General features: G+C 42.1%; 1 protein-coding gene and 1 pseudogene across 8 annotated transcripts in view; both read left to right on the top strand.

Moving 5' to 3' along the window:
* The window catches only part of KIAA0753 (KIAA0753 ortholog), a 60,474-nt gene that overhangs the window by 30,654 nt on the left and 3,159 nt on the right, over positions 1 to 26,661 (top strand). For 7 of the 8 annotated variants that reach the window (XM_036835944.1, XM_036835942.1, XM_036835941.1 and 4 more), the window contains 8 exons: positions 661 to 827; positions 2,858 to 2,977; positions 7,717 to 7,795; positions 8,846 to 8,929; positions 11,789 to 11,974; positions 13,414 to 13,495; positions 18,609 to 18,729; positions 19,230 to 19,454. In XM_036835944.1, the coding sequence (XP_036691839.1) occupies positions 661 to 827; positions 2,858 to 2,977; positions 7,717 to 7,795; positions 8,846 to 8,929; positions 11,789 to 11,974; positions 13,414 to 13,495; positions 18,609 to 18,729; positions 19,230 to 19,454 (1,064 nt within the window). Of the gene's footprint in view, positions 1 to 660; positions 828 to 2,857; positions 2,978 to 4,061; positions 4,152 to 4,396; positions 4,487 to 7,716; positions 7,796 to 8,845; positions 8,930 to 11,788; positions 11,975 to 13,413; positions 13,496 to 18,608; positions 18,730 to 19,229; positions 19,455 to 26,661 lie in introns of all 8 variants that reach the window. The other variant, XM_036835947.1, reaches the window with a different exon arrangement.
* Positions 23,987 to 25,433, top strand: LOC118886346 (annotated as a pseudogene).

The raw sequence follows: 26,661 nt of genomic DNA on the forward strand, positions 1-26,661 counted from the left end.
TTGTCAGGTGACCCCAGAAAAAGGATATTGGCAGTTATCACCTGTTACTGGTAGATCATGGATTAAGATCGTCTCTATTCCTTTTCAAACAAACTCTTAAGGGGGGTCACTGGGAAATCAGGATTCAGCCTGTATAAATTCAGCCTGGTGCTCTTCTCCGAGGCAGCCTCATCCTCTACAGCGTTTTACAGTAGTCATTCTATTTAGATGGCGTATGCCTTTCTGCCTTCACCGTCGTACTCCTCCTCCATTAGCCCTTTTAATCTTCTAGAAATTCGCGAAGACATTCGCTCCCGTTTTACAGATGGGAAGCCTAAGACTCAGAGATGTATTTTAACCAAGAATGTTTTACAATTTACCTCTTTTGTTTAGTTAGGAAAAATTATTAAAAAAAATATATATATATATATGTATATGTATATATAAAGACGGCCAAGCCAGGGATTCCAGTTTTATGCCTCCACCCCTCTCCCCACAACCAAGGTTGTTTCAGTGTAATTTGTACCCTCCCCAAATTTCTGCTACACTGCTTTCCACTTAGGTTTTTGCTGAATGGGTGTATGAACATCATAGGGCCATTTGAAGCTTCAGTAAGCCAGAGGTTACAGCCAGTTTCTTTGATACCCGTTTGGCTTTATAATTCATAGTTATCTCTTGCAGGGACTCCACAAAGCTGGAAAAAGTAGACCACCCCAATGTTACAGCAAAGGCAGGTTGCAACGGACAACAGTCTCCTCCAGGTTAAAACTGAACCAGCAGCCTGTGAAGAACCATAGGGCTCCTGGGATACCTCCAAACCCCACATCCCCACTGGCATCTCCTAGATGGTATGTAAAAATTCACGGCACCATTTGGGTATGTGACTTTATTTTCCTCCACAAATCAAAGGTGACCTACTCCTTAGAGCAAATAAAGCAGCATCTTTCGTTCCCACTAAGGAGAAAAGCTTATTTGGATGAGTAATATATACATGAGACATTTTTTGCTAGAAGCCTATTGGTTCCTCTTTCCTACCTGGCTACGGGTAGAGTAACTCCCACGGGTCACCCCAGTACCCTGCGGACATGTTCACCGTATGGAGGATCATGGGCTGCCCTTCACTTGTCTCTTCACCCAGTGGATCCTAGTTACTTGAGGCCAGGAACTGTGCCTTCCTTATATCTGAATGTACAGTGCCTGATGTAGTAAATCTTAGTAGACATTTAGTAAATTTTTGCTGAGTGAATGAATATTTAAAAATAATTCCTATTCCAAGTCAAGACAATATGAATTATAAAACCATGCAAATCTCATAGACGCTGTCCTGACCGCAGGGGACAGTTAGGATAATGCTGACATTACTGCCTTGTCACCCTCACTCACAGCACATGGAGAATGAGGACCCGCCATTCCATGGAGCTGGGGAGAAGGCATTGTCCTTCAGGGGCAGCAGAGTCCAGTTAGGTGGGAGTAGTCTTTGGGGAATTGGTTAAAAGCGAAGGGAAGGACTTCCCTGGTGGCGCAGTGGTTAAGAATCCGCCTGCCAATGTAGGGGACACGGGTTCGAGCCCTGGTCAGGGAAGATCCCACATGCCGCGGAGCAGCTAATCCTGTGCGCCACAACTACTGAAGCCCGCGCACCTAGAGCCCGTGCTCTGCAACAAGAGAAGCCACCTCAACGAGAAGCCCGCGTGCTGCAACGAAGAGTAGCCTCGCTCGCGACAACTACAGAAAGCCCGTGTGCAGCAACGAAGACCCAACGCCGCCAAAAATAAATAAATAAATTTATAAAATATATATATATATATAGAAAAAAAAATAAAAGTGAAGGGGAGCTTGTATACCGTGAGACAGTGGTTCTCAAAAGCACAATGGAAAGGGGCAGGAGGTAGGACAGTAGAAGGAAGGCAGCCAAAAGTAGTAATGGGGGGAGGAGAACAAGTGAGAAGATAGGTGACTTGAAGGGTTCAGCTTTTAAGAGGCGGGCAGGAGACGCGGTGAGAAGCCTGGTGGGATGGAGTCCCCGAAGACTCTGAATGATTGTGAGTGGATGGTTATGCTTATTCCTCGACTCTCACTTTAAAGCTGAAGAAACAGTGTCCAGCGAATCTAATGTCTTGCTTATATAGCAGAGCTGGGACTAAAATCAGGTCTTCTGATTTCACAATGTATGTGCTTTTTTGCTTTTATTTCTCTGCTCTAAAGTCTATGTTTTTGGGGAATTCCCTGGCAGTCCAGTGGTTAGGACTCTGTGCTTCCACTGCAGGGGGCATGGGTTCGATCCCTGGTTGGGGAACTAGGATCTCGCATGCCACCCAATGTGGCCAAAAAAAAAAAAAAAAAAATTCTGTATTTTTATATATGTGTTAGTATAGAGATGTGAATTCAGTTGTAAGCTCATAAAAACAGCAGTTGGTTGGAGTTTATATTGCAAACCAAATATACAGTGGACTGTCTTCTAGAGTGTATGTGTGGTCGGTGGGGGAGGGGAGGGCATAAGGCTTACGGGCTCCAAGTGCTGTATTAGGCCTTATAAAGGCACAAAGTTGCTATGTAACATGGAATGTAATTAGTGACCCAAATCTATATATTAAAACAGGGTTTTGTTGAGGTTCACCCATTATTCTGTAATTGACAGTTGTTTTTTCATTTAAAATAGTGATTGCTTCTACGAAGCAAAGGAGGACTTCTCTCCTTTGACACTGAGCCTGAACCCTGGAGGATCTCACTCTGCTTTACATTCAGTTTCCAATTCAGAGCCCCATCCTGTAGATCACCATTAATTTAACGCTCTTGTCTTCTCTGAGCTGGCACCTTTTACGAGTCATTGGATGTGGAGTGAATGATTACAAAGGTATAGTTTTCCATTTTTTTGCAGTGCTGCCTGGCTAAAGGTGAAACCTAGCCCCAAAGATGCCGCAAAAGAACAGTCTCTCCAGCAAGAAGATACTCAAGAGGAAAGTCAGTTGAGAGGTGCTGTTGAGCACGAAGCAGTGAGGTTTGTGCTGGCGTTTGTCAAGTCTTTGAAAAGTAAAGGTCCCCTTTCACGAGGATTCTAAAGCGAACTCTTCTCTTTCCCATGTATAAAGTTGGCTATTTAAAATGGAATTTACTAAACTTTTCTGTCAAATTATGCAGCTCAGACAGTGAACCCCTGTTTTATTCCTTGTCTAATTCATTCAAAAATTACATATGTGTCAGTTGTCTACCAATTGCTTCTTTTGTATATGTATATGGTACAGTTGTGAGCTCTCTGGAGACTTTTAAAAAGGGGGGCAAAAAAGACAGAATCCCAGCCCCTGCTTATTTATAGTCAGTAGAGAGGACATATCACTGACTATAATTTAAGATAGAACATGGTATGTCCCCTGAGAACTGAAGAGTTAAGAGCTGAGAGAGTTCAGAGGGGGACAGGACACCTCTGCAGAGATCTAGGCTTTGTGGAGGGAGATGGAAAATCAATTAGGACTTAAAGAATAGGCTTTAAATAGGGGGTGATGAGGTGAGGCCATTCCATGACAAGAGAGCAGTGAAAACAGGTTGTTCTGCATTCATTTGGCTGGAATTGTTCTTGCAATTATGGGGAAGCCAAAGGGAAAGTGGACCATTAGATAATTTGATACTATTCATGTAACCTAAACTGAAAGCATCAAGCCCTAACACATACAATAAGGTTGTTCCCAGTTAGCTTTTCCTTTCTGTTTTTATTTGACTTTGCTCTGCCTTTAGGGCTCTCCTGGGAGCCCATTTCTTTGTCTGAGCTGGAAGATACAGGAACAGCTTTGTTTTACAGCTGAGCAAGAAGTTCTAATTGCAGCAATGGCTAGTTTTCTCGAGAATATTCCTGGGTATTTTCTTTTGTGGCTCTGCACACTCACTAGGAGTGCTCTTGCGGGTGAATGTCTTTTTACATGAAACGTTACACAGAGAGCTTTACTGGCCCAGAGGCTGCGTTACCTCCTGAGTCTTTAATGGAGCCAGGATTGGTGCTCTGGGGGATCCTGACTCCTGGTCTCTTTATGTGGTAATGATACCTGCAGGTCAAGGCAGAATTGGTCTGAGTCTTTTGTACTGTCTGCTAGACTCACTTGGCTTGATGCTGAAACTTCCAAAAGATTAAAGGAATTAGAAGAATTAAAAGCGGAAGAAATGGACAAAATGCAAAAACAGAGGTAACTGTGTGTTTCTGAGGTAGAGAAAAACCAAAGCAGCAGGGCTGTTCTACATCATCTAGTCATTTTCACAACTAGTTGAGATTGTTTAGTGGTGTAGTCACACTTCTCATGTTTATTGACCATCTGCCTGCTTAAAGTACTTTGAAGTCACCTAAGAAGCCAACAGTAGAGCCCAGACTGGAGCCCCAGGGAGTCCTGGCTGGTTTGAGGAGAGTTGGGGTGACTCTGATACCATCCTCTAGGCTCAATTGGCTTGATGCTGAAACTTCCAGAAGAACAAAGGAATTGAATGAACTCAAAACTGAAGAAATGGATAGACTTCAAAAACTGAGGCATGGGACTTCCCTGGTGGCACAGTGGTTAAGAATCCACCTGCCAATGCAGGGGACACGGGTTCGAGCCCTGGTCCGGGAAGATCCCACATGCCGTGGAGCAACTAAGCCCATGCACCACAACTACTGAGCCTGCGCTCTAGAGCCCACAAGTCACAACTACTGAGCCCGCGTGCCACAACTACTGAAGCCCATGTACCTAGAGCCCGTGCTCCTCAACAAGAGAAGCCACCACAATGAGAAGCACGCCCACCGCAACGAAGAGTAACCCCTGCTTGCCGCAACTAGAGAAAGCCCACGTGCAGCAACGAAGACCCAACGCAGCCATAAATAAATAAATAGATAGATTGATTAATTAATTAATTAATAAGGGGGGAAAAACTGAGGTATGTGTTTGCTTCTGAGGAAGGATAGTGAATGCTTGCCTATTCTAATTGGTCTAGATAGTTTCACCACCAAGCTGGACCATTTGGGCCTAAGCTCACTAAATGAATGAATGAATGAATATCTACATGCCTACGTGTATTTTACACAGTATCTTTGCTAGGAATTATTTCTTTGGTGTGGAGTTTGAATGATATCTATAGTTTCGGAGGAGTTTTATCTGAAAGATCAGTATTCTATCTATCTGTTTGTACTGCACTCAGAGGTGCTTTTCTCCTGGCTCAGTAGGGTAGGAGGTTGACGTACAGTCTGCTCTTGTGCATGGCTTTGTGGATACTTTTGCTTCACGTGTTAGCTTGAGTGCAGCCTAAGGTTTTTGAATGAGGTTGCTTTTCCCATTTGCCCCCAAGAGTGTTACCACCTAACTACGGGCACGAAGAAGTTCATGAGAAGGTTTAGTTGATACTGCTGCAGTTGGCTCATTTTTCTAGCTCTGATAATGATTCACCCTGAAGTCACATGAACAGAATTCTCGTTGACACAGCTGTGCATGCTGTCACCGGTCATGACAGAACGTTCACTCCCAGGCTGGAAGGGCTGTGGCTCTTTCTTTAGAGGGTGAGCGCTGTGAACCACCACCCCAAACCAAGAGATAGGTCAGCACCCCTGCCCTCAAACTCCCTGTGAGTCCCTCTTCAGTTGCATCCCCTTCTTTCTCCCCAGAGCTCACCACTGTCCTGATTCCTGTGTTATCTTTTCATTACCCTTATTCATAAATCTGTTATCTAAGTGTGTATCGCTAGCCATATATCGTTCATCCTGACAGCTGAGAAGCGAGCCCAAACCTAGCTAAACAAGGGAAAGGCAATGCTGCTGGTAGGAGATGAAGATTCCCAGGGAAAGTAGGCTGCACTTCCCTAGGAGTTTTTAGGTGCCCATCCTGGGAAGTTAGTGGGCAAGGTCATGAATGAGTCCTTGCAAATGTAGGGCTTACCCCATTTGGGGCATCTGGAAGTGAACCAAGTGCAGTGGACTTCTGGAAGAAGCCTGGTCAGGGGGACAGCAGGCTGCCTTGTATAGTTTTCTATTTTATTGCCAAGAAGTATTCTATTGCATGACTATCCCACAGTCTGTTTATCCATCCTCCTGTGAATTAACCTTTGGGGTATTTTCCATTTTTAGTTAATATGGGAGTTACTTTCTAGTTTTTCCACATCCTAGCTGACATTTGGTAATGTCTGGGGTTTTTTTGTGTGTTTTTTAAAAATTTTAGCCGTTCTGGTGAGAGTGTGGTGGTATCTTGTTGGGATTTTAATTTGTATTTCCTTGAAGTCTAATGATGATGAGGATCTGTTTTAGTGCTTATTGTGACGTGTCTATTCAAGTCTTTTGCCCATTTTTTAATTGTTTTTTTAATTATTGGTTTTTAAGAGTTTTAGAACATATTTTCTGGATTTGAGGCCCTTTTCAGAATATGTGCAGCAGATATTTTCTCACAATACTGTGGCTTGCCTATATATTTTCTTAATGGAGTCTTTTGATGAATAGAAGTTTTAAATTTTGATTAAGATCAGCTTATCAGTTTTTTCATTTTGCAGTCTCTTTTGTGAAATAAGTAATCATTGCCAATGCTAACATCTCAAAGATATTCTGTTTTCTTCTAAATGCTTTATAGTTTTAGGTTTTATTTTTATGTCTGCAGTCCATTTTTTATTAATTTCTGTGCATGAGATGAGATGCTCATGCATCAAAGTTCATTGTTTTCCTTATGTATATCTGGCTATTCTAGCACCCTCTGATGAAAGGATTATTGACCTTGAGCTTTACTCTAGGGTCATCTGGTGGACTGTTGGCTAAGGACCCTCATGTGGGTCTTTAGGTCTTTCCTTTGGGGTAGGTCAGACTATCCAGAGATGAGTGTTTTGATCTTCTGCCTGGAGGGTGAGGACCTGGATGCCAGCGTCCTAGGAGCTGAGCTGGGCAGGAGGGTGGTGAGTCTTACCACTCGGCATTCAGCTCACGTACATGAATCCCCTCTTTTCAGTAGGGCACCTACTGTCCCAATGTAATTTGCATCCCCTAGTCAAGAGGCCCCTCCAGAGAATGAGCAACCAGACTTCCCTCAGAGTTGGAGAGAGGCAGTGGTCCAGTTGTGCGAAGGAGGGAAAGGGACCTAGGGATCTAACTTCTCAAACGTCATTTGACTCTTGTCTTTTATAGTTAAGCCACCTCCTCCCAGCTCACCCCCCGGCCTAGGCATACCTGGTGCTACCAGTCTTGTGCCTCTTTAAGTCAGCAGTGCAAATTGTGTGAGTTCTCAGGTTTCCCCATTATGACCCTAGAATTCAGCTTTCTCAGGTCAGTAAGTTACTTACCACTTTTGTCCTTCTGTTTCCAGCACCATTTTCCCCCCTTGTCTTTGTGAGTTTATGTCTAATTCTGTTATTGTCGGGCTTGGGAGGGAACAAAATTAGTTTCATTTGTTGAGTCTTCTGCCCTCTTTAGTTGTTTCAAGGCAGCCATTATTCTTTCAAAATGGATTCAGAGCCTAATATACTTCTTCAGATGTTATCTCAGCCCTGTCCTCAAAGTTAGGTTCAGGACCAGCATTATTGCATCACCTGAAAGCTTGTTGGAAATGCAGACTCTCAGGCCTCCCTCAGACCAACTGAATCAGAATCTGCATTTAACAAGATCCCCAGGGATCTCGTATGGCCGTGAAAATTAGAGAGGCCCTACAGTTTCTATAATCATTTGGTTTTCCTTCGCCTGGGGTGGTAAATAAATATGCACAATAGGATATTTTCTTGCTTTTGATTTTAATTTTCAGTTTTATTTCTAAATAGTGTTTCTGCCACCCACTTAGCGGATAAGGTAGAGAAGGCAGTTCTGGAGCGTTTGAAGCCTCTCCTGGTCAAGGCCCAGGTAATCTAGTTCATCCCATGTGCTTGCCTTTTGGAAGTTCTCAAATCAAAAGAGTTGCTCCGGAGGTCACACTGAGCCTTTGCAGGGCTGAGTGTGTGGCAGCTGGAAGCTGCAGTGCTGCTCCGTGCTTCGTAGCGTGCGTGCAGGGCTGCGGGGGCCCCTTCTGGGCACCCACACTGTTGATGTGTCTTCCGTTGTGAGTAAGGGAACAAGATGGGGGAAGAGAAAGTACCACTTTTGAGAAAGATGAGATTTTAGTTTGGGGAATGAGCTTCTATTGCAGTTTACGTTCTTCACCAAATAGAGCTATTGGTGGTGCTAGTGTTCGTTCACTGCTTCCACTCTAATCCCGTGCTCTTTCACCTCAGTGATTTGGAATGATTTGCTCTCTTTTTCCCAAGGAGAGAGATGTTAGGACAACAGCTTCTGTGCACAAACCAGTACTTTCTTCAAGATGAAGTTGCATAGAGCATCACCAGTAGGTTGTGCCATCCTCCTGTAAGCAGTGAGCTGAAGGCTGTGGCCAGACCCTGTAGATCCAGCCCGTAATGGAGATCATCTTGTGTGTGTGAATAGAGGAGGCCACAGAAGAGCACTAGAATCTTAAATAGAATGAAGGACATTCTGGGACCCTGAACAGACCACTGAACTTGTGTATCTCTTGGTCTAAGAAATGTTAAATCATTATTAGAGTCCATGGAAATCTCAGGACTATAGAACTGGGAGGGTTCTTAGAGGTCAGACCGTCCAACCTCCTTATTTTATCAGTGAGGAAACTGTGGAACAGAGAAGTTGAGTAATTGCCCAAAACCACACAGCTACTCTGACAGTGTTTACAAAGTTGAGGGAAGAAAAGGGGCAGAAAGCCAAGATCAGCACATGGCATTTATTTTCATGAAGACAGAGTGCTTTGAATTCCTGCAAAAAGCCTAATATAGCTAAAGCTGATGAACAGTTCCACACAGAAGTTATTCTGGGAGCAAAATTCATTTGTACTAATATGGGTTGTAAATTTTCATAATTTATGAGCATGCTTGTCTGTTTTAATAGAGAGTCAATTCTTCTCTGGAAGCAGATGCTCATTTGAAGGATCGGCTCTCAGTGATCGCAGCAACAGCCCGGCCGGCAGAGAAGGTGTGTGCTGTGTGGGGCTGGCCTTCTGGACTGACACTGGTATTACTGCATGATGATGTCCTCGGCTGTAAGGAAAGCTGATACGCGGATTACCCTGCCAACACTAGACTACCCCACTCCAGAGGGTGGAGGCTGTTTTTCATATTTGGCATATTAATTCTTACAGTGTATGTTTAGCATTATGACTTAGATGAGCCTTGCAGACAGCTCACAGAAATCTCTAGAGCCACAGGTTTTTGTCAGCGACTTTTTCCTTTCTTCCTGATGACAGAACGTGGGTAGACTGCGTGACCCTGAATGTTGATGGCCTGCGGCAGAAGAATGGCTGCCCTCATTTCCTCTGATTCAGCCCAGTTTTGCTCATTACTGGCCTAATTTCCTTTATACTGAGGGCCTAATATTTATTGTTAGGCCAGCATGTTTTGAGTGCCTAATAATGACCAGTACCTGGCCTGGCCGAGAGAAGAGGTGGCTCAGGAAAGAATGATAACATTTGAGAACAATGAAGACATATCATGTGGTTGTCCACCCTTGGGCTCTTCCTCCGGAGGACTTGTGTTCAGCATTTGTGGGAATGTTCCCACCCTGCCTCGGTGTGGGGAGGGGGAGGTGCAGGCTGCCTCTGGTGGGTCTCTGTGGAGGTTGGAAAGAAGTTACTGCTTTACATGCTCAAAGCAAGTAAAGGACAGAGCAAGGGTGAAGGTCTCAGGTTAGAAGGAAGTTGGAATGAAGTTCCACCAGCCCAACCTTAGGAACAGGAAGAAAGTAGATTTTGAGAATGTATCCCTGTTCTAATTTATTAAGCAATAGTTTAGTTTTGGTGTATTTTCATAATTTTTGCAATTGTAATTTTATTGTACCAATATTTTGTGACAGAATCTCACGTGAGGTGAGGCTTCTGAGACCGGAAGCTGAAAGCCTACCTCCGACTCGTACAGACTGGGCGTGCTATGGCTGGATGCTTTGTGCAGCAGAGCCACCAAATACCTTTTTCCCTAGCAAAAAATGAGACTAGCCTCTCATCTAGGGAGGCAGCTCCATAAAGCATATTAATATGACAGAAATATGAAGTGGTCATAAATGCTGTCAGTGAAGTAGACATGTTTGAATATTACTAGAAATGATCAGCCTTATATATAAGAATCATTCTGTAGACATTAAATGCGCTTTAATACAATTTCTTGAAAAGGAAAAGGAACTCTATCCAGTGTTCAGTATTCTGGGCTGCTGTTAAACATCAGCATCACTGCAAAGAATTTCCCAGGCAGCACCATCAGGAGTCAGTTTTTATAAATAACTGAATAAAAACAAACTCATTGAAGTTGGCATGATGAAGTAAAAAGAGTTATTTTGCTGTGCTAACTTATAAAAGAGCTGTGGGACCTTGAACACATATTCCCAGAGTTCTCATCTCTCAAATGGAGAAGATGTTTGCTGCGCTTTGCAAGTAAACTGAAGCTCTCGGTAGTTTTACTTGCAGACAAGATGATCCCTGATATCAGGAAAAAGTTTTTGGAAGGGTGCCATCATAACATATTTGTCTCCTGCTGCTGCTATTGTCATTAACTGAACTTGTATGTGAAATACATTTTTCCAAAGTGTGTGTTTTTTTTTTAATTAAAAGTTGTATATGCACATGGCTAAAAATGCAAACGATTCAGAAAAAGTGTAATGTAAAAAGTAAAAGCTCCCCACAAACGGATACCATATGCTCTTCTGTATCCAGCTTCTTTCTTTATATTTTGGTGATCTTTCCATACCAGCATATTGGGAACTTCCTTATCTCTCATCTCATAGTATTCTTGATATTCAATTCTTTAAATATTAAGAATGAAAATATAAATAAACACATCTTAACCAGACCTGTATTACTGGTTTAGTTGTCTCTAGATTTTTTTGTTAATTTTATTGTATTGGTTATTCAACTGATATTTATTTCTTTAACTTTGGTTAAGGTTGAGCATTTCTTTATATCTTGATTGGCCATTAATATATTTTCTTCCGTGAACCGTTAAAAGGTTTTAAAAATTACTATGGCGGTAACTGTTCTTCGTGCCAGCCACTATTCTAAGTGTTCCAATGTGCAAATGCTCATGTAATCCTTACAACTCTGAAATATAGGATTATTATTTCCATGTTACAGACCAGAGGGTTGAGGCCCAGAGAGGTTAAGTAAACATGCCCACACTTGGAGGCATACCAGTAGGCAGAACCAAGATTTAGTCCCAGGAATGTCTCATTCCAGAGCCTGATACGATTATTCCCCCAGCAGACATTCTTTGTAAAAGCCTCTTTCAGAGCAGATTATAGACGTATATTAGAATCAAAAGAAATAACAACACATATAAAAATGCTTTGCAAGCTGTAAAGTGAATGTAAAGAATACAAGGTCAAGAAAGGCTGGTAAAGCTCTTCCAGGTTATAGGTAGAAAGTCTCAAGCAAAGACAAGAATCATGAACTTTTGTGATGTCATGAACAGATGTTTTTACAAAGCACTGAACTAAAAAGAGAATACTGTAGGTATGTCCTCTGTAGTATGTGACATGTGAAATATTGGACATTCTTCTGAGTATAGCACAAGGAATATATTTGCTTTACCAACTGGCAAAACAGGTAGTAAAGATAATTCCCATGGACAGTAATGGTACTCCTCAGTTGATGTTACTGTTTAAATGACTGTGGTAGAAATTGTCCTGATGTCACTGCTCTTGATGTTTACTGACTTAGGAGAGGTTAGATTTAGTGTAGAAACTCTGCGTGTTGGATCACTGCGTGGTTGGTTTATTATGATTAGCATTAATCTTTAAGATCTCTGTTCTCTTTGTATTGCCTTTCCATCCCCTTCCCTTGTTTTGCAGGCTACAGCTATTGATTGTGAATCCAGTAGCATTCATCAGCTGGATGATTTTTTGGAAGATGCCGCTCACGAGCTCTGGGCTGTGACTCACTCTAAGATCTCGGAGCCTGAGGCCTTAGCCACCTGGGGGGACAGCGAGGACAGCCCACGTCTGGAGGCCATGATGCTCCGCATGGAGGAAATGGAAGTAAGGCCGGGCCTGCCAGCTCTGGTCGGCGGCTGGCGGCTGACTTCTGCCGGGCGCAGCTCCTCCTCATGGCTCTGTAGCTTAGAACTTCAGAGTCACCTGGTGCTGAGTTTAAATCCCAGCTCGGCCGCCAGCCCAGGGTACGGCCTTGGTAAAGTCCCGTACCCTCTCTAATAAGTAGGGTGCTTTTAAGGACAAAATGAGGTATGAAGTGTCAGCACCCTACCTGACACATAACTCATCGTTGGTATGGGATACGAAAGACGCTGGACCGGAGCCCAGGCCCACAGATGCGACCAGCAACTTAACTTCTTCATCCCTCGGCTTGTAAATGCTGTTCAGTTGCCTCTTCTGCTCTGCTAGCATGGGATCCTGGCAAATCACAGTTAACTTTACCTTCTCTAATTCCCATGATACTACTTTAGAACGCTTTTCTCAGAGACTTTTAGACCTCAGACATTACTCAAGCCAACCCCTGGATTGTTCTGAGCAGGAAATTGAGACCCAATAAGGGAGTAAGTGACGTGGCCAAGGTCACACAAAAATTCCCACCAGAGGTGGGCTGAGAATCCAGGTCTCCTGACTCCTAGTCCAGCATTTTCTTTTTAACTCCACCGTGATGAAATCTCATTTTGGCTTTGCTGCTAAACAGAAACATTATAGGGAAGGCAACTTTTAGTTGGTTTTTGAAAATTTTAAAATGTGTAGTTTATCCTAGTCTTGTAACTGATTTCCCCTTGTAACTGTCTAGACCTGAAGGGTCCAAAATGGTGGTCTCTAGCCACAGATGGCCATTTAAATGTAAATTAATTAAGATTAAATACATTACTCACATTTCAAGTGGTCAATAGTTAGTAGCTGGTGTATTGGACATGGCAAAAATAGAACATTTCCATCACCACTTCAAGTTCTTGTGGGCAGTGCTGGTCTAGATTAGATTAATTAGATTAACTGCTTCATTTTCTTTTCTTTTTTTTTTAATTAATTAATTAATTTTTATTTATTTTTGGCTGTGTTGGGTCTTCATTTCTGTGCAAGGGCTTTCTATAGTTGTGGCAAGCGGGGGCCACTCTTCATCACGGTGCGCGGGCCTCTCACTATCACGGCCTCTCTTGTTGCGGAGCACAGGCTCCAGACACACAGGCTCAGTAGTTGTGGCTCACGGGCCTAGTTGCTCCGTGGCATGTGGGATCTTCCCAGACCAGGGCTTGAACCCGTGTCCCCTGCATTGGCAGGCAGATTCTCAACCACTGCGCCACCAGGGAAGCCCTGCTTCATTTTCTTTTACATTTCATCTCATGAACTAATCACTTCCTGGCCCTGGGAGATGCCTGTTTCTGGCAACGTGTCTATAGCAAATGTCTGCTGTACTAGTCTCTGGTTTGTAATGAAACTAATTTTTTTCCTCATAAATTATACTTTTTTTTTTTTTTTTAAAGAAATACCAGGAGATGGTTCGCCAAAGATATAATAAAATTGTATATACTGATCCTCATCTTTGGATGCAGGAAGAAAAAAATGGTGAGTGTTTCCCCACTTTTTCCCTTGACATTGTATTCTGAAAAATTTCAAACATACAGAAAAGTTGAAAAAATTCTGCAGTGGACACCCATATATGCATCTTCTAGATTCTACAATTAAAATGTTGCTGTGTTTGCTTTATCATATGTCTACTTATCCTCTGTGCATCCATCAATCCATCTTATTTTTGGATGCATTTCAGAGTAATTTGAAGACATCAATACATCTTATCTGAAATATTTCAGCATTTGTATCACTAACTAGAGCTTAATATTTATTTATGGCTCTTTTTCCTTTTTTTTTAATATATTTATTTATCTATTTTTGGCTGTGTTGGGTCTTTGTTTCTGTGCGAGGGCTTTCTCTAGTTGCGGCGAGCGGGGGCCACTCTTCATCGCGGTGCGAGGGCCTCTTCACTATCACGGCCTCTCTTGTTGCGGAGCACAGGCTCCAGACGCGCAGGCTCAGTAGTTGTGGCTCACGGGCCCAGTTGCTCTGTGGCATGTGGGATCTTCCCAGGCCAGGGCTCGAACCTGTGTCTCCTGCACTGGCAGGCAGATTCTCAACCACTGCGCCGCCAGGGAAGCCCTCTTTTTCCTTTTGAGATAAAATTCACATATAATAAAATGCACAGATCTTAACTGTGTCATTTGATGGGTTTTGACAGGCGGGCATACCTTTGTTACCCAACACTCCTTTCAAAACAGAGCTTCTCATGACCGCAGAGAGTTCCCCTATGCTCCTTCCCAGTCAGTTCCCCACCACCCAGGCAACCACTGTGCTTTTTTTTTTTTAACTATAGATTAGTTTTGCCTGTTTTAGAATTTCATATAAATGGAATCATACATGTATTTACTCTTTTGTCTAAGGCTTCTTTCATTTAGCATGATATTTTATAAATTTATCTATTACTTGTTTCCTATTGCCACAGTAACAGGTTTGTAACAAGTTAAAGCACAAATTTAGCAGTTTAAAACAAATTTTTTCTCTTACAGTTCCTGGAGGTCAGAAGTCTGAAGTGAGTCTTAAAGGGCTAAAATCAAGGTGGTGGCAGGGCTGGCTCCTTCTTCCAGCTTCCAAGGCTGCCTGCAGTCCTTGGCTTGCAGCCATATTACTTCACACTGCTTCTGTTGTCACATTGCCTTCTCCTCTTCTGAGTCAAATCTTCCTCTGCCTGCCTGTTGTAAGGACATGTTGATTACATTTAGGGGCCACCCAGTGATCCAGGTCACTCTCCCCATCTCAAGGTCCTTAAAGTCCCTCTTGCCAGTGAGGGGACATTAACAGGGTCCAGGGAATAGGGTGTGGAGCCAGTGTGCAGCCTACCACACTTTGTATCAGTGTGCATTCCTTCTTATTGCTGAGTAGTATTCCATCGTACGCATGTACCACATCTAGTTTATCCATTTGCCTGTAGATCTGCATTTGGTTGTTTCTAGTTTGGGGCTATTAGAAATACATCTGCTATGGGTGTATTCATGTATAGTCTTTGTATGGACATAAGTTTTCATTTTTCGTGGATAAACACCTGAGTAGACTTGCCAGGTTATGGGATAGGTACATGTTTAACTTTATAAAAAACTGCTAAACCTTTCCCCAAAGTGGCTGTACCGTTTTACACTCCCATCTACATTGAGTTCCTGTTGCTAGAGATCTTTGCCAGTATTTGAATTGTCAGTCTTTTTCATTGTAACCATTCTGGTGGGCCTGTAGCAATATCTCTTTATGGCTTTAATTTCATTTCCTTGGTGAATAATGACGTTTAGAACATTTTCAAGTAATTATTAGTCATTTGTATATCTTCCTTTGTGAAGTGTGCAAATCTTTTGTACATTTTAAAAAATTGGATTGTCTTTTTATTTTTGAGTTGTAAGAATTCTTTATGCATTTTGGGTTTGAGTTCTTTGTCATATATATATATAGTTTGTTTTCAAAACAGCTTTATTGGATGTCATTCACATACCATAAAATTCACCCTTTTAAAGAGTTCAGTAATTTTTAGTATATTTACAGAATTGTGCAGATGTCATTGCTAATTCCAGAACATTTTCATCACTGAAAAGAAGCCCTGCATCCAGTAGTATCACCCCTCATTCTCCCTCCCCTCATCCCAGCAGTCACTAATCTCCTCCAGCGAATATCTGCAAACATTCTTCCCCATGTATAGCTCACGTATTTATTTTCTCAAATGTGTCTTATTATGAGCAGACATTTTAAATTTTGATAAAGTCTAAGCTATCCATTTTTTATTGTATAGTTTTTGCTTTCTCTGATCTAATAAACCTTTGCCTACTCCCAAGTTGAGAAGAGAGGCTCTTGTTTTCCTCTAGAAGCTTTATGGTTTTAGCTTTTATGTGTAGGCCTGTGATCCATCTTGAATAAAAGTTTGCCTATGGTTTGAGGCAGAGGTTGAGGTTCTTTTTTTTTTCCACTAATGGATATCCACTTGTTCTTGCTCTGTTTGTTGAAAAGACTTTCACTTTTCTCTTCCACTTTAAAAAATTCATACATATGCGTTTTGGCTGCAGTTGCTAGGCTACTATCACAATTTGAGCTGGGAAGTGTTACTCAAATTCTCTTTGACACATGCTTATCAGTTATTACTTTACTCAATGAAAGGAGGAAAATAAAATGTGGTTAAACGTTACCTCTAAAGGAATTTCAGTACTATGAGTATTAAGAGAAGTAAAGGAAATTGTGGATATAGAAGGTTTACAACAGCAGCTTATGTATATATACTTTTTTTAGAATATGAGTTTGGGGTATTGTCTTAGGAAAAGTATTCTCCATGTCAAATTTTGACAGAAAGATGAGCCATCTAAACACAATACAAATTTGTTCCTTTTGTCTTCTGTAATTTTTCCAGCGCTATTCTTTGTTCATGTCGTTCTCTCTTTCCCCCAGCCCTACTCCAGCTTCCATTTTCATCATCACATGACAGCTGAACCATTCTTCGAGGCCCGGCTCGCGTGATCCTACTCGGCAGTGCTTTTCCTGGCTTTCCTGGGCTGGAACTTTGCTCCCTTCCTGTGAACTCCCATAGACTTTTGGCATGTCCTACCCTGTTAGAGCTCTTTATCTCTCCCAAAGAAGCCACAGAATCTTTGAGGCCAGAGAGTTTTGTCATATTCAGTTGTGTCCCAACTGTACCTAGCATGGGCCTGGCACAGGGAGGACCCTTCTAATCATTGCTTAGTGAATCAGTGGGCATCTTCTCGTAAGGAAGCAGAGGAGAGGGAAATGTTGAAGGGCGACTGTTTCACTGATGGTTTGGCCAATGGCCACAGTCAGGTTGCATCATGCAGAAGACAGCCTTACCAAGGAGTCGGTGTTCTCTTTTTCAAGGACAATTTAAACTGTTAGTCACTATCTCTGACTCTGCTAGGTCTAGGTATGCATTTAAAAGGAGCTCTGTAGAACACCAGGAACTGAAATGAATTTTTGGACACGTTAAATCCAGAATCATGAAATCCTCGTAAGAACCCTCTGTTTCTAATTGTTCTGATTGTATGTTCAGTTGCATCACAAAAACCAAATTTAAAGTGATTTTTGAATTGTGCAGTGTCGAATCTATATCTCTTATCTTCTCTTTTCTGAAATCAATTGAAAATTGATTGTACTCTCAGTAATATTTTTACAAAAACTGACTTATGCAGTATTTCTGAGCGTAAAAAATCATAGGCATATAAATATGTGAGTCAGAGATTCTACATTTTTTTATTAGTTACCTATTTTATACATATTAGTATATATATGTCAATCCCAATCTCCCAATTCATCCCCGCCACCCCGCTTTCCCCCCTTGGTGTCCATACGTTTGTTCTCTACATCTGTGTCTCTATTTCTGCCTTGCAAACCGGTTCATCTGTACCATTTTTCTAGATTCCACATAAATGCGTTAATATATGATATTTGTTTTTCTCTTTCTGACTTACTTCAGTCTATATGACAGTCTCTAGGTCCATCCACATCTCTACAAATGACCCAATTTCGTTCCTTTCTATGGCTCAGTAATATTCCATTGTATGTATGTACCACATCTTCTTTATCCATTCATCTGTTGATGGGCATTTAGGCTGTTTCCATGTCCTGGTTATTGTAAATAGTGCTGCACTGAACATTGGGGTGCATGTGTCTTTTTGAATTATCATTTTCTCTGGGTATATGCCCAGTAGTGGAATTCTACATTTGAAATGCATTTAAAATGATAAATAATCCAAAACTCAAAAGAGCTGTCAAGCCTACCAAGGTATAGTTAATAAGTTAATGTTTTGACTATCATCATGCAGATTTTTCCAGCGAAGCCCAGAGACAAATTAAATCAGCTAATTAAGTGTTCAGGTGTGAGTGGTTTTTTTCCTTCTCCAGTAATCAAATCATTTAAAGGTTAAAAAACAAACCCAACGGCTTAAGACTCCTCGGAATGGGGGCTGGATCCTAATGGAACCTGGCTTTGCACAGACCTCTTCAAAGAGTCTTCCAAAGAGCTGACAGAAGCTTTTAAACAAGTTCTTTATTTCTTAAAACTGACTCCTCATTGGTTTGTTTCTCGGTAACTTTTATTTTGTTAAGGACAGTCCCCTTAATATTACTTATTTATTTATTTTTTGGCTGCATCGGGTCATAGTTGCGGCATGCGGGATCTTCTGTTGCAGCATGTGGGCTCCTTGCTGCGGTGCGCAAGCTTCTCTCTAGTTGTGGCACGTGGGCTCTCTAGTTGTGGCGCGTGAGCTCCAGAGGGTACAGGCTCAGTAGTTGTGGCTCTCAGGCTCTCCCGTTGTGGCGTGCAGGCTCTGCACTTGTGGCGCACAGGCTGAATTGCCCCGCAGCATGTGGGATCTTAGTTCCCCGACCGGGGATCGAACTGGTGTCCCCTGTATTGCAAGACAGATCCTCAACCACTGGACCACCACGGAAGTCCCTCTTGGGGACTTCTAAATTCCCCTTTTCATTTAAAACAAGGGCACTTTTTTCCCTTTGCACTGCTAATGCAACCTTTATGCTTAAGAGATGTGCCCATGACTTCCTCACAGGTTATTGGCCACTAAGACAGCTCTGATATATACACCAGCATTTCTTTATATGCAGTCATTTTATGCTTCTCCTTTTCTAGACCAAAAAATCCCAGCAGTAAGTGAAAGGTGTCTTTCTCCTCATCCAATCAGGATCACAAAGACAGCAGCTCGCAAAGACCCAGATGTGAACATCGTGTTAGAAAGGCCCTGCAATGGCACGTAAGTGGTAACGAGACTGTCTGATTTCATTGTAGTTGGTTGCCTTTGATGTTGTTAGATTTCACATTTCTTCAATTACCACAAGACAGAGAGAGATTCTTCTTTTGACCAAGATCTTGACAAACTCCAAGATGGCCCAGTAAAATAGTAGTGCTTATAAGATGGGCATTGAGTGTGTTGCATCTTAAGGATCCTTTCAGTAACATTTAGCTGGTTTTTACAATTGAAAGCATCACACTGGCACAGGTGATTGTGCAGGTAATTACTGCAAGATCTACTTTAAGAATTCTTTTGTCCATGGGACACATGTTCCTCCTGTGTGGAGGGTTAGTCCGGTGTAAAGGAGAAACAATGAGTGGTGATAAGATGTTGCGTATTGTTCAGTGTGAGGAAGGGAAATGAAGGTAAACCTTTGGCTGTCAAACCATCAGGGTGAATTAACAGTTTACCCTCGCTTGCAGATGATTTTGAATGCTCTCATCATTTTTATTTGCTCTCAGTTCCCTAGATGAAAGTGTGGGAACAGAGGAGAGACCGGAGAAGAGAGAGACTCCCCTCCTCTCCCTTTCAGAAGGTGCTCAGCAGAGGAAAGGCCGAGCTGCCCTCTTTGTCCCGCGGGGCATGCGGCACAGCATCAGTGACTACTGCCGCCGCTTCGAGCAGTACCTCCGAGTTATTGCGCACGAGGCTGTGGGCACCTTCAACCCGTGGCTGATAGCTGAAAGGTCAGTAGAAGGTTTGTGCTTTGTTGAGGAACTGGGTGCCACGTGTCAACTTACGGAAAGGCTGGAGAAAGGCCTGGCCAGGGTCTCAGGCCGTGCTTTTGTGCCCTGGAGTTCCAGTGGCTGCTTTGGGGCTAGCGAACAGGCTTTTTCTGCTAAATGCCTTTCTTCAGGGAGAGGAGATTGGAAAACGGCATGGCTGATGGCATCCGAAGGAGCGTTCTGCAGACTCCCCTCCTTAGGTAGAGGCACAATATTCAAGTCAGGACGGGTTTCCTGTTGCTGTTACTGAGGACCGTGTCGTCAGAGAACACAGATTATTACTGGGCAGGAAACAGTTATGATCATGAAATCTTCTCGGTCGGGACAAACTTAACGCTAGGAGCAGCAGGCCTACAGACTTTGCTACACTTAACCTTCTCCTTCTGGCTGTCACCTCCCCTGAGACGGGGAGTTTTGTGCAGTCAGAAAACAGTCCCACTGCTACTAAATATTTGAAGAATGGGTAGCCTTCTTTTACGTAAATAGTTAATTGAACGATGTGTGCAAATTCCTTCTTTTAAAATGGGGCCCAAATTTAAATTCTTCATGAGTATCACTTTATTACATACATGCAGATAATCTTCATCATTGAGCCAAGCAGTATACCATGATTACATTTCTTTCTTGAACAAGTTTCAAACGTATTCCAGGAATTAATAATTGCCTCTTTTTAATTTGCTTATTCTTTTATGTATTTATTATCGTTCCCCACATACTAGCCAACACATCTGAACATAATTTTCCTCATGATCAGATATGTTGATTAATCTCTGTTTCTCGCCTCCACCCCCCACTCTTTGTCCTGAGGCCCTCTTTCCTTCTCTCTCAGTCTGGCCCAGCCGCTTTCTAGGTCTACAGTGTGGTGCTTGTCCTGGGAACCACACTGAGTGTGGGATTCTCCCTCGCATGTTCGGGTCCTTGTTTTCTGTTTGCACGTGTCCTCCTCTTTCTTGGTTTACTCTCTTACTTTGATGGAGCCTATCCTGCTTTGTGTATTAGAGGACATTTCTTAAGACTTACCATGTTTGAAGGTGTCTATCTTCATACTTGATTGATGATTTGGCTGGGTTTTAAATTACTGGTTTATTACTTTATTTATTTTTGGTTGCTCTGGGTCTTCATTGCTGCGCGCGGGGTTTCTCTAGTTGCGGCGAGCAGGGGCTACTCTTTGTTGTGGTGCGCAGGCTTCTCATTGCGGTGGCTTCTCTTGTTGCGGAGCGCGGACTCTAGGCGCACGGGCTTCAGTAGTTGTGGCACACGGGCTCAGTAGTTGTGGCTCGCGAGCTCTAGAGCACAGGCTCAGTAGTTGTGGCTCACGGGCTTAGTTGCTCCGCGGCATGTGGGATCTTCCCGGACCAGGGCTCGAACCCGTGTCCCCTGCATTAGCAGGCGGATTCTTAACCACTGCACCACCAGGAAAGTCCCAAATTACTGGTTTATTTTTTCCAAAGAATATACCTTCCTCTTTTTGTGGGGGTCAAGCAGGGATTGTCAGGTAGCTGCCAGGAGCCGACGTGGAGACCCATCAGTCTAACTGCTTGTTCTGCAGATTCTCAGCCAGTTGCCTCATTTCCTACCAGATCCTTCATTCCACTTTCATGGTTCCTGGTTCTCTTACTTCCAGAGTCTTTCTGTGAGACGTGTTTTGTGAGACAGATCAGCTTGCTTTTCCTTGGCGTCTCCCTCTATGTACCCTAAGGTTTCAGCTTCCTCTGTATTTTTCCTCTGTACTGCTGAGTCAATTTTGATTCTTCCGTGTGCTTTTTATCTTCCAAAAATCTTGGACATTTCTCATCTAGTTTTGTCTTTTTCTCATTGTAGATTTATGTGTTCATTTAACTCCTTTTATTTTGGTGGGCTTTTGGGTGGGATCAGAGATAATCACTTATGTTCTGTCTCTCAGGTTTAGCCTGAAGTCCTGGGACTTCTCTTATTATACATACCCTTCAAAGCATATGAGACCCTTTGTTCTGTTGAGATGCGCATTTATTTTCTGGAGAGGAGAGTAGGTACACTTGACTTGCTTCCGTGTGTTAACACGCAGTCCTGTAGCATACTCACTGGTTTGTACAGAACCTGTCTGGATTGGTTAGGCTAACTGGCATCTTGGGAAATCCAAAATAAGCTAAGGAAGATAGACTGTTCCTTGTATGTTCTTACCACTTGATTAATGATACATTTTGTTCATAGTTGTTCTGTAGATGTAGGAAAAGCTCTCTCAGTTTATAAGGACTGATAGGTTAAGATGTTGAGGTCAGATCTGTTAAAATACGCCTGAACTTCACGGACGTTCTCCTCTCCTGTCCTTGACCCTCAAGTGGCAGCACATCTAAATATTCTAGCTCTGTTTTTGATCTCTCTTGTTTTGTTTCTTATTTGAGTGTTCCAAAGATGAGAAGTATATTGATCAAATCTTGAAAAAGTATCCAAAGACAATTGACTTCATCTGATAGCCTCTTGGGTGAGGGAGAAGTAAGCTGAGTTTTTCTCTTTCTTTTAATGTCTCCACTCCTCCCTCCACGTGGAGAAAAGCACTGTTCTGGTGGTCAGATGGGGCAGGTGATACAAACTGGATGTAAATAAAAGAGTGATTCTGGAAGGAAAGGCTTAAGGTGATAATGCTTTTAATGAAAGCAAACTCTTAAAGATTCCTTGTTTGAAAAACAAATCAGGAGACTTCTGGTTGAAAAGGACAGATTGAACATATGATTTATCTCTACTCCCTATATCCCTAGCCCACTCTATGCCACTGAAAGACTAAATAAAAGGCATGAAACCATAAATGACAGCAAATAAGAAATAGCAAGAAAATTTTGGAAGCCATGAAGCAGTTAGACAAATGGCAAGTGACTTAGCAGACCAGAGAGAGCCAAGTGCCTGATGAGGGGGGAGCCAAGACCCTAGCTGATCTGTGCAGAAGAACCTTGGTAAGACTCAGGAATGAGAAGCACTAGATGCATGAGTCCAGGGGCGTCAGAAAGTAGGAGGCTTAGTTGAAACTCTCATTCTTGAATGTAGCAGATTGCTGAGAGATCCAGACATTTGCTGAAAACCATGAAAGCTACATAGGCTATTATAACAGAGAAAACATCTGAATAATAGGAGTTCCAGAATGTGAAAACAGGGAAAAAGGAGGAATGGAAAATTATTGAGGAAATACTATAAGAAAAATCCCCAGAAGGTTGTTAGTCTCTGGATTGAAAGGGTTCACCAGTTGTCCACTGTGAGTGAGTGAGTGAGTGAATAACTGAATAAATAAACAGAACAGAACACAACACATCACGGCACGTTGTTGTGCAAAGGATAGGTGGGCATCCCAGTGTAAGGAGAAGATGACAGAAGGTTCCAGAGGGTTAAAACTGGGCACATTCAAATAATCAGAAATGAGAATGGCATATTGTTGTCAGTAGCAACCCTGCTAGAAGATATTAGAGCATACTTCCCATATTTACCCTAGAATTCTGTGCTCAGCTAAATTATTGATTAAATAAAAGGGTAGAATAAAGACAGTTTAAGGTATGCAAAGTGTCCAAGAATGTAGTTCCCATGCACTATTTCTCAGTAAGCTACCAGAGGGTGTGTGCCGCCAGCACAAGGTGCACAGTGAGAAGGAGGAAGACGGGATTTAGGGAACTTAAGACTCCAACATGGAACTTCCAGGAAAATGGCAAAAGCTATTTCTAAGAGAATTTTTCAGTGAGCATAGAAAGCAGCTAGTCTAGATTGGAGTCAGGAGGACAGAGGGCTCCAGGAGGAATAGTTTCCAGAGGGGGAAGCCAGCGTGAGGAAGGTTAAAAAAGAAGAAGGAAACAGATACATTACCTCATGTGTTTGAATGTATTGGGAGCACCTTTGTATTTCTCTCATAGTTTGGGGATGAATTAGTGATAGGAATATAGAAAGCAAAGCAAGCATAAAAACAAAGTAATCACTTCTGCTTCTAGTAATGACACATGTGGTAATTTGGACCGCCTCTCCCACCGAGGATAACTGTTAATAGAAAGGCTAGATTAAAAATAAAACATATGTGCTTGAAGGCACCAGGAAGTTAACTAGGTAATGAAGAATAACTGGGCCAGGATCCTGAGAAGACAGAGACCCAGGGAAGTTAGCCCGTGTCTGGCACTGGATTGTCGGTTCTGGAGGAAGATGAATGGCACTTTCAATGGCCTCTTCAGATCAGAGGACAGAGGTGGAAATTAAGGGCTTGCCAAGGGCGGGGAACTGGCCCGATGAACTTTGCTCGTTTCTGATTGGGACCCTGAAGGGTGGCACTCTGGAATAAGGGTGGCCCTCTCAGGACTCCACTCAGCTCCACGTCGTCTCACTTCCTGAGATTGCACTGAGGTGATTCTAGATTGTTGCCCCACAGGCACCGAGCAGAAGCAAACTTAACTTTTCTCTGAAGATTTATAATATCATCTTAGGATTGAAATCATTTCTGCAATTTTCAAATTCAGTGTCTGGTATATGGTAAGAAAAAAAGCAGGCAACAGAGGGACATGACAATAACAAGAACAGACCCACAGCAGCTCCACCTATTAGAGCCACTGGGCACAGATATTGGAATAACTGTGCCTACTATGTGCATAGAGATAAAGGACACAATTTAGAATTTTGGCAGAGAACTGGGAACTAAACTAAATCCACGTGGACGTTCTAGAACTGAAAAATACAAATTCTGAAATGAGCAACTCATGGGATGGGCCTAATAGCAAATTAGACACATCAAAAGAAAAAATTAGAGCCTTTTGGCTCTCTGAGCAGCACCATGGCGTCAGCAAGAACAGGAGTCTTATGAAAGGCGGCAAAAAGGGAGCAAGAAGAAAGTGGTTGACCCATTTTCTAAGGAAGATTGGTATGATGTGAAAGCACCAGCTATGTTCAATGTAAGAAATATTGGGAAAACACTAGTCACAAGAACTCAGGGAACCAAAATTGCATCTGATGGCCTCAAGTGTTGTGTTTTTGAAGTGAGCCTTGCTGATCTGCAGAATGATGAGTTTGCATTTAGAAGATTCAAGCTAATTACTGAGGATGTTCAGGGCAAATACTGCCTGACTGATTTCCGTGGCATGGATCTTACCCGTGACAAAATGTGCTCCATGGTCAAAAATGTCAGACCATGATTGAAGCTCACGTGGATGTCAAGACTACTGATGGCTATTTGCTTCATCTATTCTGTGTGGGTTTTACTAAAAAACGCAACAGTCAGATTCGGAAGACCTTTTATGCCCAGCACCAGCAGGTCTGCCAGATCCGCAAGAAGATGAGGGAAATCATGACCCGAGAGGTGCAGACAAATGACTTGAAAGAGGTGGTCAATAAATGGATTCCAGACAGCATTGGAAAAGACATAGAAAAGGCTTGCCAATCTATTTATCTGTTCCATGATGTCATTGTTAGAAAGGTAAAAATGCTGAAGAAGCCCAAGTTTGAATTGGGAAGACTCATGGAGCTACGTGGTGAAGGTAGTAGTTCTGGAAAAGCTACTGGGGACGAGGCAGGTGCTCAAGTTGAACAAGCTGATGGACATGAGCCAAGGATCTGCTGAAAATTCAGACTTTTAATGGTGACAAATAAAAGATCTTATTTATGGGAAAAAAAATTAGAGACTTGGGACATAAGACAGAAGAATATATCCAGTGTGATGCACGGAGACACACAAAAAGATGAAAATAAAGAAGAGAGGATGAGGGACATGGAGGATAAAGGGACGAGGTCTAATATCCATGTGGCTGGAGTCACAGAAGGAGAGGAGAGAGAGAGAGTGGGGCAGAAACCACATCCATAGAGAGAACGGCTGATAACTTCCCCAAATAACAAAAGATATCAAGCCATAGATTCAAGAAGCTCTAAATGCCCCAAGCAAGAAAAATAAAAGAAATCCATATGTAGCATATCATAGTATTGTTGGAAAATGAAAGACAAAGAGAAAATCTTAAAATCAGCCAGAGGAAGGAAAAAGGAGAAACAGAAACAACGGAAGCTGGATGACCTGGTGTATTTTTTAAAGTTCTAAAAGAGAAAGCTACCAGTATGGATCTAAGCCCAGTGAAATGTATTTCAAGAAGGAAGGCAATAAAGGTTCTAAACAAAGCTGAGAAAATTTATTACCAGTAGACCGTCACTATAGGAAACATTAAAAGGGTATTTTTCAGGCAGAGCAAAAACAGTCACAGATGAAAAGTCAGAAATAGGGGAAGGCATGAATTAAGAAAAAGTCAACATGTAGGTAAGTGACTATTGACTGTATAAAACAAAAAACTGATGTCTTATGGGTGTGTGTTTGTATGTATATATACATCTGAAATACATGATAAAAATAGCATATGAATTGGGAAGGGGATAAATAGAGTTAGTATTCTAATAAGGTTCTTGCATTGTCTGGGAAAATGGTAAGAATATCAATTAATGTTAGACTTTAAGTCAAGGATGCTTATTGTAATCTAGAGTGGCCACTAAAAGAATAGTCAGAGTGTTTAAAATCCAAGTTAATAGTGAGGAAAGAATGTAATTTAAACAATCACAAAATCCTACAAAAGGCAAGAAAGAAGAGAGAACAAATAGACAAATAGAAAGTATGTAGTATTTTAGTAGTAGAAGCTCAAATATATCAGAATTACATTAAGTGAAAAAGAACTATACACACCAATTAAAAGACGAAAGATTGTCAGATTAGCCAAAATAAAACAGCTGGGACAGGAATCGGTGTACAAGGGATGAGAGAAGGGGAAGGACACTTATCTTCGTTTACCTCTTTTGTATAATTCTGACTTTTGGAACTGTTAATGTTTCCTATACATCCCTCCAAATCATCAAGGATGAGGGGGCAGTGGAGGTTGACCCTAAATTGGAATACAAAAAGAAATATGACACTAACTGTATTTCCAAGAAATAACCATACTAAAGGGATACATACAGATAAGGCCTTGTCTGAGTTACTTTTGAATGCAGTATTTTGACTCTGTACCTTCTCGCTAAAGACAAAAATACTGTAAACACATATTAGATTCTAATAAGTAGGTTTCTTTTACCCAGCAGCATGGGTTAACAATTCTAAAACTACTTTCTCTATATTTTAGGGTTGATCAAGTAAATAAGTATATTGTGAATAATGAGAGCCAGGTTTCTGGGGGAAGGCTAGAATGAATCCCCTGTTTTGAAG

This window comes from Balaenoptera musculus, chromosome 20, assembly GCF_009873245.2.
Source record: "Balaenoptera musculus isolate JJ_BM4_2016_0621 chromosome 20, mBalMus1.pri.v3, whole genome shotgun sequence".
In the NCBI taxonomy this organism is placed as follows: domain Eukaryota; kingdom Metazoa; phylum Chordata; class Mammalia; order Artiodactyla; family Balaenopteridae; genus Balaenoptera; species Balaenoptera musculus.